The 14,606-nt window shown below is 34.0% G+C and overlaps 1 protein-coding gene and 1 pseudogene across 12 annotated transcripts in view; one reads left to right on the top strand and one right to left on the bottom strand.

The window, feature by feature from the left end:
- SCAF8 (SR-related CTD associated factor 8) overlaps window positions 1–14,606 on the top strand; it is a 216,711-nt gene that overhangs the window by 4,450 nt on the left and 197,655 nt on the right. For 10 of the 12 annotated variants that reach the window (XR_005834413.1, XR_005834417.1, XR_005834412.1 and 7 more), the window contains one exon: window positions 1,870–1,932. The exons of the other annotated variants lie outside the window; for them this stretch is intronic. Coding sequence is in view for 4 of the 10 variants with exons in the window: in XM_040627988.1 (XP_040483922.1) it covers window positions 1,870–1,932 (63 nt within the window). In the remaining 6 variants the exon portion in view is untranslated. The remainder of the gene's footprint in view (window positions 1–1,869; window positions 1,933–14,606) is intronic. 12 annotated transcript variants of the gene reach the window in all.
- On the bottom strand, window positions 12,510–13,031 carry LOC103660878 (annotated as a pseudogene).

A 14,606-nucleotide genomic window follows, 5' to 3' on the forward strand; every position in this document is an offset into this window, starting at 1 on the left:
AGGACTCCTCAGTTGGTCAGATAGCTTACTCTTTAAACTGGAGGATGCAGACTTTTCAGAGTCCCGTTAACACCCAGGACATTTTCCTCTTCCATGCCTTGTCTTTCACATCAGAAGTGAAATCCCATCTCTGCTTTACTCCATTTCCACTTTTGTTTCCAGAGTGTACATTTATCTAACTATAGGACTTTGGATAATCTCAGCAGTATCTAGTAGTAGACATGGGATGGTGAACAGTGGAAAAGGTAGAGGGAATGATAAAAGCCTATGAAATTTGTTTTTTATTTGTATGTTTTCTGTTTGTGATTCAAGAAAGGGATTTTATGTGAAGCAGCTAGAAAACATTGCATTTTTTTGTTTCATTTTCACCTATCAGGAAATCTGTCTCCTTTTCCTTTCCTCTTTCCTGTCTTAACTTTCCAGTGGGTGTTTTGGTTAATTGTATCAATCAAACCATCTTTTTTTGTTTCTGTCTTGTGGAACTCCCTTAAAGATACAACATAATTAGTGTTGTAAAGGAAGGAACTCTTCACTCAGCCCTCCCTGCCCCAGTGGTTTAAGATGAGAATTTCTCAACCTCAGTACTATTGATATTTTGGGCTGGATAATTGTTTGCCGTGAGGAGCTGTCCTGTGCATTATATGATGTTTAGCAGTAATCCTGGCCTCTACCCACAAGGTGCCATTATTGTGACAACCAGAAATGTTTCCAGACATTATCAGGTGCCCCTTGGAGAATAAAATAGACCTTGGTTGAGAATCACTGATTTAGTTCCCATTACACAGTCTTAAAGAAATTGTACTTTCCCTTCTAGTGATTACTGGAAGTAATATAGTAATAGTCTTTCCCACCAGACTATAAGTTTCATGAGGATAGTGACCATATCTTTTCATTGCTTTATATCCTCAGTACATAGTTCAGTACCTTAATATATACTATGTGTCAAGTAAAGATTTCTTGAATGAATGAATGAATGAATGATGTACTTGGAATTGAATGACTTGGACCAAGGTCGTTAACATTTCTGGACATTTGGTTTTCTCTATGTAAAGTAAATGATTGATTAGAGTTTATATTAGAAGATTCTTTGATTAAATATAAAATTAATTTTGGGGAGGACTTAGTACATATTAAGGATTTTTTTGAAGGTCGTTTTACGGCACTGTAGGAATCTAGGAGATGAGGTGGAAAATTCTAAACCAAAACTCTGATATTTTTGTTATTTTCACTTATTAAGGAGGGAGCTTTGGGAGGGAACTATTGCATTTGAAGGTTCCAGTTAGATTAAATCCATCCTAAGCTTTGTTCTGTAATTATGCTATTTTCAAACCTTTTTTTTTTTTTTTGCTTTGGTAAAAGTTGTGGGGTTTTTCCTTGCAATATTTTAAACATTTAGAAAACAAGGGTAATTGAGATTGATGATAATGATTTTTGAGACTCTGCTTTGAGAGTGTTATAGTCTTAATCATTCAAGATAAATTTAAAAATTTTTTTTCACAAGACTGAAATAGCTCTATCATTTTATTCTAAGCTAGCATTGAGTTTGTTACAGTAATTTTGATTGATATTAGGGGACATCTGTATTCCCTAGTTTCCTAAATAGTCATATTTTATGATCACGATCACTTGCTTCTTTTTTTAGAAGTTTAGTCGGCTTAGAATTAGTGATGATATTACTACTTGTACATGGAATTTCAGATATCTCTTTCTAGGGCCAGTTTTCCTGTTATTGGACAACTTCTAACTCAAAATGGTATGAGAGAATGTAATCAACCTTGACCTTGAACACTGGCTGAGCTCCTGAACTCGAGTGAGCTCATTTTATCTGGTTTTGTTTTCTCAACATCTTTCTCTACTCCTCTCTCTCAGGATTGTGCCTCTACTCCTGCTTGTACAGACTGCTTTTCCAGCAGCATGGACACAAGAAGCATAGTAAGATGATTATAACGCACATAAGGCAGGCCCTTTGGAAAATATTAGGTTTAAATTGGTAGTGAAATGATGTCTTGATTATATGGGCAGTAATTGGGAAGCAGAATAAAGTTTGTCACTTCTAATATATTAGTAATCTTAAAGAGAACATGTAGGGAATAGTTGAATTTCTTCACAAAAAAGAGGTTAACTGAAAAAAAGTTACTGTGCTTAATAGTGAACATAAATCATATATACTCTTGTTGCATTTACTTGCATTCTGCTCCACATAATTCTACTGTATTGTAAAAGGAATATAACATTACCTGTTTAACATGAATAAATTATAAGACTTTTAATTTGATGGTTGGAAATACATCTTATATTTTGAGGAAGTTCTTCAAACTATAAGATGACAGATCATTGACAGATATGCTGTAGGGATGGAGAAACAAAAAAAGACAAATTTTTGGTTTTCTAATTATAGAGGAGCAGATTTTGGTAGTGCTACTATTATGAGAAATAAATGCTGATGAGAAATGTTTCTATAGCCCGTAATTTCTTATCTGAATTAATGCTATCTTAAGTTTGATGGTAAACGATGCATTTGTGCTTTGATTTTAATTTTATGCATTTATTTGGTCTTCTAATTCTGCTTTACAAGAATTTCTGATACACCATATTTGAAACTTAGGGAAGGATATGTAAATGTATTCTGATATCTGCTGTAGGTCAGGAAGTATCTTAGTAACCTTGACATCACTACATTTAGTCAGAATGGGGGAATATAGGATATTAATGTTTTTTAAAGATAGTTATGGCTATTAAGTTAATGTATGCCAAATTTGTTTTTAAAATACTTCTGCAACTTAATATAATTTTATATAGGTTGATTTGCAAGACCTAGGATTTCATTCTTTCATTCATTTGTTAATTCATTTAACCGATACTGAAGTGCTTACCATGTACCAGGCATTTTTCTTTCTGCTGGTATATAGTGGTAAACAAGACAAGCAGGAAGCATACCCTCTTGGAGCTGATATTCTTGTAATCTTTTTTTTTTTTTTTTTTTTTTTTTTAGTTCCACTTCATTAGCTTTGTGTGCAGTGAGTGACCTTGCTGCGGAGCTAGTGAGGCTGTGCAGGCATTACTGACTGGGGTTGCTTTGCTGGGGATTGGGCTGGTTGCAGCCCTTCTCTGCAGGCACAGTTCTGCCTATTCTTCTACCAGCATTTTTGCCTTAGAGTCAAGAAAGCTCATCTACTATTCAAAATAGAGATTGAGCAAGTGGACTTAATAAACAAGAATATCATCTTATGTTTTCAACAATGGCAGAATAAGATAAGCTACATTAAGTTTTATTTTATACCAAATTTTTTGTCATGTATTTTTAAAAAAATTGTTTTGGAGTCATAACTGTTGCTGAAAGATAACAGCTTTAAGAATGTTTCCTTTTGTCAATGAGATATGAATTAGCCTCCAGGTGCAAATAATTTTTTAAAAAAGCTTTTTTTAAGTGGTGACCAAGCCTTTATGAATTTGAAAGAATATAAATATTTTTATTTTTAAAATGAACTTTTGCTTAAGTACATGATAAAATTTGGTCTCTTTCTTGTAAAAATTTTTAGAGTTTGATTGGACTCCTCAGGGCTAATTTGAGTAGCTTGTGAGTGAAAGATGAAACACTTTGGATCATGCATCTTATATCTTAGTGTGTAGAACTTGGGAAATGTTTAAAGATCTTTTTATACTGGGTCACAGCACCTAAAAGATTTACTGGTACACCTGAAACTGATACAGTGTTCTGTCAGTTATATTTTAATTAAAAAAATAAGTTGAGCAAGCCCTAGTTAATGGTTTTTTAAAATTTAGTAAGAGTCTTACACTATAAAATTTTATGGTAAAAAAAATAGGGGTATTTGGATTTATTGAAATATTTGAAGTATATGGGTAAAAATAATGTTGAGTAAGTTAAAATTTTTATAAGCCAAAACCATACAGGGAATGTCTACTTTCTGTGATGAAAAATGTCTGGCTTATGTATTTTTGAAAAATTTTTTGTTTACCAAACACTGTTAAAAGTGAGCCATTTTATAACGTAGTGTTTTATATTTTGACCCTCTTTTCCCCAACCATCATGTTTCAGTGGAATTTTAGGATAAGCTCGTGAGAAAAGTAGGATTAGGTGCTACCCTCCTTTTACTGACTAGAAAATGGACCACCATTGTGATTTTACCAATAAAATGCTACTTTTACATATTAGAGCTGAGACTGAAAGGGACCCCAGGTCTCAACCTCTAGTTGTTTTTCTTACGCTTAAAGGAGAACTCTCACTCAATTTTTCACAATTCATTTTTACTGGCATAGTGTCTAACTATAAATTAGCTTTATTTTTTCACACTTCTGAACTTTATTTTAAAACTTCAGATTTATAGAGAAGTTAAAGAATAATAAAGAATTTTATGTACACTTCATCCTGGTTTCTCTGCCTAATTATGTTAACCATTTTTGCTTTTTTTGTTCACTATCCACACAAACATGAACACGTGCGAACTTTTTTTTCTGGCATTATGATGGGAAATGCAATTCATGATGCCTTTTACTTTTAAATGACTATTTTCTGCAGTGATATTCTTTTACATAGCCACAGTACAGTGATCAGAATCAGGACATTAACGATGGTATAATGTAATTTGCGGCTCTTATTCAGATTTCGTTAATTATATCATTAATGTCCTTAGTAGAGTAATCCTACACCACATCTTGCATTCATTCATCTTGTCTCTTTAGTATCCTTTAATCTGAAATAGTTGGTTATAACTCTTTCTTTACCATTTATGACCTTTGGTGATATTTAATGATAATAGGCCAGTTATTTTTAGAATTCTCTCAGTATGGATTTGTCTGCAGTTGCTTCATGATTAGATTCAGGTTATACGTTTTTGGCAGGAATACACCAGAAGTGATACTGTGTTCCTGGGAAGCGCATGATGTCTATTTATCCCACTAATTAGGGATGTTAACTTTTTTTGCAAGGTTTCTCCATTGTAAGGTTACTGTTCTTCCCTTTTAACAAGTATCATTTGGGGAGGTATTTTGAAACTAAGCATATACTTTGTTGCTTATCAAACTTTTACCCACGGAAGCATCCATTTAGTTCTTGCCTGAATCAGTCCTAGGATGATTGGCAAAAGGTGATGTTCTTTGTCTATCATTTCTTTATTATTGGCCTTCTGTAAGAGCTTTTTCCTTCTCCCCATTTATGTATGTATGTATGTATGTCCAGTATGAACTCATGGATTCTTTTTTATTCATTGGGGGTTTTTTTGATGAAGATTGTCTCAGTTTTGACCAGTCAGAGCTACTTTAAGCTGTCTCTTGTGTCCTTTTGATGTGTGCACTTTATCTTTTGAGTACTCTCTTTCTTTCCTATGTAGTAAGATATCCTCACCCTAGCCTTGGAATCAGTCATTTCTCCAAGGAGCTCTGATCTGGTTTCTTCCTGTGGATATTTATTAATGAATTGAACTAGAATTTAAGTATATATACATATATATGTATACACATAAAATTTTTTTTTTTTTTTTTTAACTCTCTGCCTATCTAAAAAGCCATGGGTTCACCCTGATGTCTCCAGTTCTATTCCAACAACTGTATGGTTCATTCTAGCCTTTCCCCTTTCCAATTCGGTATGTAATTCCTTTCTCTGAAAGTGAGAAAACTAGTTTCTGTTATCCGCAGTGTATTTACATATTATTTGGCCAAACCTGAAACACACAGAAAGTAGTTTCAGTATTGCTAAACGATATGTCTCTGAAAACAAGCCTATTAACTAGAATTTAATACTTGTTTATAGTTCATTTTTTGTTTAACCTGACAGTATATAGTCAAAATGCTGTGTTCACACATGGCTTGGTTAGTTTTTTCCACTTAATGTAGTTCTGCTATTTATTTGAAATATAATTAGATCGTTTTTTTTCCTGTTTGTATTCCATTTTGTTTTTTTCTTCATTTTTGTTATTTCTTTAGTCTGGAAAGCATTAAACATAATTAACTTTAATCTTCCCTTTTTATTAGCTTCAGCATTCATAACCACTTATGCTATAGTTAAATCTTTTTTCTTAACATTCTTCAAATCAAATAACAAGCCAAAATTCAGGAATTTAGTTAGGGAGAAGGTCTTAGGTGAAAGATCTGTTTCTAATAGTGCAGATTCAATTCATAAGGGAAAGGAAGTGTGCAAAACTTTCATTCTCTTGTGAATGGAATCTCCATTTACAGGGGGCAGTAGTCTATTTCTGTAGAGGACCAGATAGTAAGTATTTTTATTAGGTTTTGTTAGCCACTTAAGGTCTCTATTCACGAATATTCTTTTTGGTCTTTCACAGTTCTTTTAAAATATAAAAAGTGTCTTTGGCTTGAGAACCTACGAAAATAGGCCATGGGCCATTTTTTGCTGGCTCCTGTTGCAAACTTTGAAACCTGAGAACTTGATTAATAACATGCTGCTTATAAGTCAGAATTATAATTGAGCAAGAAAATATATTCCTTATAGGCTCTATAATAAGCTTACTTGAATGTCAAAAACAGAATTTAAAAAGCTGCCTTAGTGAAAATAATTTATTCAAAATTTTGAGCACTTACAACCAAGTACAGACACTCTCCTAGGTTCTAGAGATTTAACAGTGTACAAAACAGATTCCAAAAGAAAACACAACCCCACCCAAAAACAACCCCTGCGCTCATGGAGTTTACATTCAGGTTTTGTGTATGGATGTGTACTGGAAATTCATATTGTTTTTCCTCATTTAGTGACATTTTATCTATTAAAAATTGTTCTCATATTAATTGCAAAGCAAACATTTTCTTGAAAACTTGATAAAAAATGCAGCAAAGGGGCAAATTTTAAAAAGTTTGACTCTGCTTTCACCTCTTTTTTGTGAAGTGTGATTTTTAATTTGAAAGTGATTCTTAATCATCATGCTTTCAGTGTATAGCTACATTAACTCACTAGAAAATGACAACTTCATTAATTGGGACAGAAAACCTAGACTTAATTTAGTGGTAAATACATGTATTTTATAGATTCTTCAAAAAATGTTATTCAAATACATAATAGTGATTCAGCTAGTCTTTTTTAAAGCTTTAATGAGTAATATAATGGGAATGATTCTTAGGTAATCTCCAAAGTTGAGGACCATGGTGAAAGCAGTTGCTTATGTAGTTATCCTGAAATAGGGGAAATGTTGGGGTACCTGGGTGGCTCAGTTGGTTGTGTCTGCCTTCAGGTCAGGTCATGATCCCAGGGTTCTGGGATCGAGTCCCACGTCAGGCTCCCTGTTCAGTGGGGAGTCTGCTTTTCCCTCTCCCTTGCCTGCAGCTCCCCCTACTTGTGCGCACGTGCTCTCTCTCTGTCAAATAAACAAATAAAATTAAAAAAAAAAATAAGGAAAAAGTCTCTTGATTGGGCTACTGCTTATTCATCTAATAAAAGCTCCAGAACTGTGTGCAGGTTATCTATTTTGATTTTTATTCAGTATTGTTCTTGGCTAAATACTGAATAAAAATAATCAGAATGAGTTTTTATCATGTTACATGTTTGTTGCAGAAAGGACTTTTGTCTTTGAGTAGTTTTTCTACAAGCTTTTAATAAACCAGTAAGTGCCTTTTTAAAAAAAGTTTATCGAGATACGACTGCTTTTGTAAGTATTCACATCTTTGAATTTTTTTACACCAAGAAATGTGGTTTTTATTTATACAGCAGTTCCTCTTACTGAGCAGAATTTTTCAAATTCTTGTCTCTATTCTGTCAGAGAACTCAGAACTTTTTTTTAGAGGCCTGTCTCTGCTTTGGTGACAAGAACAAGGCTTGTAACCAACGTAACTGAAGGGTATTGAAATTTTAAAGGAGTTGGCCAGAGGCTAGCATATCATTCCTTGTACAAAATTCCCCAGTCAGTACTTTGATTCATTTGCAAAATCGGAGGATTAAGATGTCTTAGGCCTCTTAGAGCTGTAATAGTTAATGATTCCAAATAATTCTGTGGGGGGGGGGCTTCCTTTATTTTGCTAGTCCTTCAAAATTATTAGATAACTTATTTATTCCGTTTTAATTACAATTTTCCAATTGCTAGAATGTAATGATATACATGAAGGTTTTCATGTAATAGCAACTAGCGTTTGAAAAGAATGCTGCTGGGAAGTAGTTGCTGGTTGTTTGAGCTTTATTTTTCATGCGTATTTGCCATCTATCAGGCATTATATTCTGCAGAGTGGTTACCAGCGTTAATTAGATACCCGTGTTCATTTTCTCAGCTCATCGTCTAATAGGGGTGGGAATGGGAACATTTTACCACAAAGAGTTTGAAGGTAGGGTAATGAATAGTATGATACAAGAAGTAGTGATATAGCCTGTGTATACTGTGTGTAAGCTCTTCATATATATCATGATGTACACAGAATGAGGAAGGAGATGTTACATGAGGCAGAGGGTAAATATCATTTTCAAGGAAATGGTAACTTTGGGAAGGGGATGGGGTTGAGAGGAATGATGGAGAATTGGCCATCATTTTTTGATAAAGAGCCTTTGTACACTATGTGTAAGACCTCATTTTTAGTCAAAAGGGAATGGAGATTCTGATGGGTTTTAAAATTTTAGAAAAATAAGTAGTATCTTTGGAGCAGGACAGGGCAATGGGGGGATGAGATTAGGGGATGGGAGAATAAATTAGCATAGAGAAGATGAGGGGCTCAACTAGAGTAATAATAGGAAGAAGAAGAAGGGATGAATGCAAGAGAAATTTAGTAGTAATAGGGAGCTGGATATGAGGTTGAGGGTGGTGCCAGTGCTTTGGTTAAGTGACGAGGTAAATAAGATGGTATAATATTAATTACTAAGGTGGGCAAATCTGGAGGAGCTAAAAACTTGAGAAAGATAATTTGGTGGGTTGGGTTTGAGTGGGATCATTTTTAATAACCTGGAATAAAAGAAAGATCGTTAGTTTGGAAGAACTGAAGTACCTGTATCTCAACCACCCAAAGATACTTACTTTTACTATTTTGCCGAATACAGTAGTAATTTTGTACATCTTGAAGATTTGGTGTCTGTGGAACATGAAGGGTGGGAGATACCCAGCCGGATATATAGGCATCTAAGGAGAATAGATAAAAGATGAAGATTTGGGATAGGGTGTAGTTGTCTAGGGAGATGATACAGAAAAAGAAGAGAAGCAGGCGTAGGGGAAAATCTTATAGAATCTTTATGTTCTTCAGGTTTTTTTGTTTATTTTTTTAAGTTAAGGTTTTGATGCTTTCCATTATATCGTATTTGTGAATATGAGGACATTTAAAAGTAACTCTGCATAGAATGTTCTTGGTTTTAAATTCTGCTTGTACAAATGCTGTTCTTCTATGCAATTAAAATTTAAGTTGTAAATGGAATGATTTATGAATAAAATTAAAGATTTAAATTTTGTTTGAGATTTTAGTAGAATTTAACATTAAGCCTACTCATATCATTCAACATTTTATTAGCTCCTCCTAGTCACATAATTTTTTACCTTAATTTTGTCTATAATAAACAAGTTATTGTAAACATGGAATTGTGAATGTAATTGTGACTGTAAAGACTATATCATTTAAAAATAGAACCTGCATTTATTTGAGAAATTTCAGCTAATGTGGTTTATGGGGATTTGTTATGGAGAGGATTTACAAATGAATTTTTCTTTATTTTCATTTTGGCCAATTCATTATTAATAGTACTTCTAAAGTTAAAAGTATGTAAAATTCATATCATTTAATTTTAATGTTTTACAGAAGACAGAGGGAAGAACTGAAATGAAAGGAAGTTGGATTGTTTAGGTCCCAGGGAAAATTTAAACTGAAGAGTTATTTGTGTGTGTGTGTGTGTGTGTGTGTGTGTGTGTGTGTGTGTATATGTTTGGTTATACTTACAGATTTTGTTTTCTTGCTTGGAGAATCATTTCTGTTCTCTTTAACTTTAGAATAGGGTAGCTAAGGACCATTACAGTCATGTTACACATTTGTAGCTATAGGCATAACTAAAGTGTGTGATTCTATGATTGGGTTTCTTGGTTACTTCCATACTTAAACTCGATTTCCAGAAATTACAAATTTTAGACCTGCAAGACCTGTGATAGTATATCATTTAACAGACTAATTTTATGGATGAGGAATTAAGACTGAGAGATGATGAAACTTGTTTAGTATCAGAGGCACATAGCAAACAAATTAAAAGAAATGTCTGCTCTTTGTGTCTCAGTTTAATGTCGTTTTAATGTTTTCAGTATGTTTTTAGTGTGATGTTGGTAGTATTTGTGTGTTGGAGGTAGAGGAGGAGTGGGAATAGGTGATTCTTAGTTGATTATCATTTCATGCTACACTTGGGTTAGGATAAGGAATAGACTACTATACTCCTGCTCTCCTGCCCACAAAATAAGGTACCATGGGAAAATGTGCATGCCTTGGCAAAGAAGTATTGTGTAGTAACACTCCCGCCACCCCTTAGCTGGCAGTTTTCTAGCAATTCCTCAGAATTTCTAGCCCTGTGCAGAAAAGTGAAAAAAGCCAGTAAGTACAAAGCTCACATATCCTGTACCTTCTTTGTGGGAGAGGATTGCCGTTACTCTATTAGCCTGTATCTTTAGCATGTTTCTAATTTTCACATTTTAGTAATAGTGGCTACTTTGTAACTACTTCCTTTAGATTGTCCCAGACTGCTGTTTACAAGGCTCCTGGTTCAGGTATTTTAAAGCATGGAAAATCTGCAAAGTCAAAACGATTGCTGTCAAAATAAGATGTGAAAGATTATAGGTGACAAGGAGATAGTTGTTTTATCATTTATAAAATGGGATTACACAAGGTAAACTTCAGGCTGTCTTAAATATTAATCTTAATGAGCAAGTTTCTAATGAATTTTTTTTTAAAGATTTTATTTGAGAGCATGAGAAGGGGGAGGGGCAGAGGGAGAGGGAGAAGCAGACTCCCCGTGGAGCAGGGAGCCCAACTCCGGGCTTGATCCCAGGACCCTGGGATCATGACCTGACCTGAAGGCAGACTCTTAACTAATTGAGCCACCCAAGCACCCCAAGAAAGGTAGTTTAAAAGAAAAAAAGCTGCAGCTGAGAACATTTAGTGTCAACGTGGATATTTCGGTCCCCCTGGAAAAGTATATTCATATTACATACTTTAATAATAGATAAAAATTACAGAGATGATGAGTTATAAAGAAAGTACTAGATATATTCCCCATATTTTCTAAGCTGGAGAAATTGTTGAACAAAACTTTTGAACGCATGGTAACAAAATACCATGATATATTTGAAAGATTTTGGACCACTATCATTACCAGTCAACATTTATAAGAATTTCAGTGTTTTACTGAATCCAGGAAGAAAATCAGTTTTAAACAGTTACTAGGAGTATAATTTTGCACTGGAATGTGTATTTATTTTTCATAAATACATATACTTATTTACAATACTTACATATGTACGCATAGGTGGGTGTAGAAAATTCTGGAAGGCAGCCTCCCAGTCTAACAGTGGTCATTTCTTAAGAGAGCAGTAGGTGGATAGTGTGCAGTGAATGAGAGCTTTCAATATTTGGAATTTTTCACAACATTTATTACCATGTTACTTTTGTAGTAATTTCCCTCAGACTGAAAATACTACATTTCTTAGCTTCGGGAGAAAGATGGATTTAGTCTATTTTAATTAAATTCTTTAGAGAAAGTGAGCTTCCTTGTTAAAGTTTGGAAGGCTCTTAAACCTTATTGAGGATTGCTTAAAATTCATTTTTGAAAGAATTTGTTTAGCTGTTATTTGGTCAGTGGATGTATAAGCTTCATACTGTTTTGTCTTTTGAGTAAAGTCTTCTTGGTTATTGTTTAGGTTGATGCTATTAAATGGTTTGTCTCCACAGTCATCTACCATCTTACTCAGTGGCTCAGTTGTATATGTTTAGTTGGTTGCTAGCTGGTGGGCTTTTTTGTTTTGTTTTTGGAAATAGTGTCTGGGTAGGCAGAAGGACTGGGTTTGAGACATGGTTCTGTAGTGTATTATCAATTTGAATTTAGGTCACTTACCCAAAGTTTATACATCTATAAAATGAGTACAATAAATTTTAATCTCATTGGGCCCTTCTGAAGGTAAAAGTGATATAGCATTTATGATAGTACTTAATAATTGACAAAGTAGATGAAAGTAATATTTTTTTCTTTCTCCTTTATCATGCCACTCTTTCTCTCTTTTTTTAGTCTCTATTTGTTGCTCTTATTTCTGGAATGATTTTACTCTGAGGTGTAGTAGGCATTTGTTCTACTTTCTCTCTCTGATACTTAGTCTTCAGTGTTCCTTATCTCTTCAGCTGTCTCTTAAGGAATGATGTGTATTTTTGCTTTTCTCTTCTGGGACTCAGTCTCGTAAGTTTTTAGGTATTTTGTGTCCATATGCACATGAAATTGTATTGTTACCACCTGAATCTAAACTTACCGTTCTTCCACGAACTTCTTTTAGACTTCTCTTTTTTTTTTCTCATTTTATATAAAAGGATATTTTAATTCTTGTCCTTAGGAACTATAAAGACTGTACATGATTTGGAAATGAGACTGTGCCCAGTAATGGCCAAAGAAGAATCATCCACTCTGTCTTGTCTTTGGTGTGGTCACTCAGAAATATAATTATCAGCTATGATTCTTGTTGCTTGTTGCCTCACATTATTTTTTATCTGTGTATTCACCATAGTCTACTTTCCTTTCCATAGAAATTCAGGGCCCCTTTTTCACTTACTGATATGCCACATCTCTGAGGCCTGGTCAGAGTACTGATATTCTGTGCCATGTTGTCTTTCGACTGACATCACCCATTTGGTACATTTTCACTTTCATTCATTGCTAGAGAAAATACTGTGACAGGGTTTTCCCCTTCCCCGTATCTCATGATGGGGGTCCTGACCCACTCACACGATTCAGAGACCTCTCAACAGCCAAGCTCCGAGCTGTTTCAGACTCACGTCTTACAAACTGACGAAATCCCTGTAATTCAGGTCTTCGAAACATGCCTTTTGTTTGCTTTTTCTCTGGTCTAGTCTTTGGTCTTCCCTGTATGCTCTAGCCTGAACCTAGACTTCCTGTTTATGTCAGCAGTAAAATCATATTCCCAGACACTCAGACTTGAAAACTTTGAATTTTCCTAGGTGCCTCTTTCATTTACATCTTTTCGGTCATGAAATCCAGTGAGTTTTTTTTAATGTGTTTTGCATCCTTCCCTTCCTTTTTATTTTCAGTATTAAATAATAAAAATAAAGTATTGATACTTTAGTCCAGGTCCTCATCACTTCTCCCTTGGTTTGTTATAGTTAGTTTTGAATTGGCTTTTAATTTACTATTCTCTGTTCTCTACAGTAGAACTGAGTTCTTTTAGATTACTAAATTAATTTTTACTCAGGCTTTTCAAACAACTGTTTTGCTTGAATCATTTTATACTTTTTAAGAACATTTCAGATTACCTTTACCTTCAGCTGTGCAGATTTCTTAGTTACGGATTTAAGCCTTTTAATACAAGACTATTTTAGAAATAAAGAAGTTATTTATATTTATAAGTAAATATAAAAGTGTGCTTATCATATACATTGTGTATGTACAACAGTATGAATGGGAACGTTTACCAAATACGTGAAGCTCTGCATTATATATTCTCATCTATCTGTCTTGTTTTTTTGATACTCAGTGATTCTCCAGTAGGAAAGCACAGCATTCTGTTGAGATTCTAATTCTGTTTCCATTAGGAAATAGTCCTCTTCTCTAGTCCGTCCTCAAAAATTGCTAGTTTTGTAAAGAGATTTATTGACAAGTGTGTTACGAATGTAAATAGTGTGGAAGCGAAATCACGGCTGTAACAGGAATGCTCTCTTTTTCCAGTCAGCCCATTTCACTTCCATTTTTTTTTTAATTAAACCTTTTCTCTATTAGCAACTGGATGTATGTTTCATTTGTTTGAATGTAGCATTTTTTATTCTGGCACTACATTATGCCTTGTGTTTTTGTTTTCATGAGGCAAAATCTTCAGGTTCTTCTGGATCCCCCAAATTTTAAGTACCACTTTAGTATATTATTCCTCTGTTAAATGCAAAGGAGAATATGAGAGAAGAGAAACAAATACACACCTCAAATTAGTGTCTCTGCAGAATTACCTGTGATTACAGTTTAGAGACCTTTGGATCATTAGTGAATTGTCAAAGCTAACAATGATAAATCTTAGAATGCTAAGAATCTGCTGTATTATAGTAATGGTAGGTCACTACCCTCCCATTCTACATCAGTAGATTGTTAGATATCTGAAGTGAAGTTCTTCAAGATTTTTGTTTGTTTTCTGAAGGGCTTAATATTGTGCATATCTGCTGTAGGTGGTCAGTGAATGTTGGTTTGATTAGATTTAATGATTGTTTAGCTTTGACCTATTAATAGGTTGAATTTGGCTTTGGATTTTTCTCAGTTCCTTGTTTTCAGTTGATTATACCTTGATAATAAGACTTTATTGATCTGAGTAAGAATATTATTAGTGCTTATGATTAACCCTAAGAGTTAAAGGAAATTTGAAAATTGTATACAAGAATGATTATTATACAATATTATAAATGATATTGGGGATTATTTCAGAGTGAAGCATTCTGCT

This window comes from Ursus maritimus, unplaced genomic scaffold, assembly GCF_017311325.1.
Source record: "Ursus maritimus isolate PB19 unplaced genomic scaffold, ASM1731132v1 scaffold_13, whole genome shotgun sequence".
Lineage (NCBI taxonomy): Eukaryota > Metazoa > Chordata > Mammalia > Carnivora > Ursidae > Ursus > Ursus maritimus.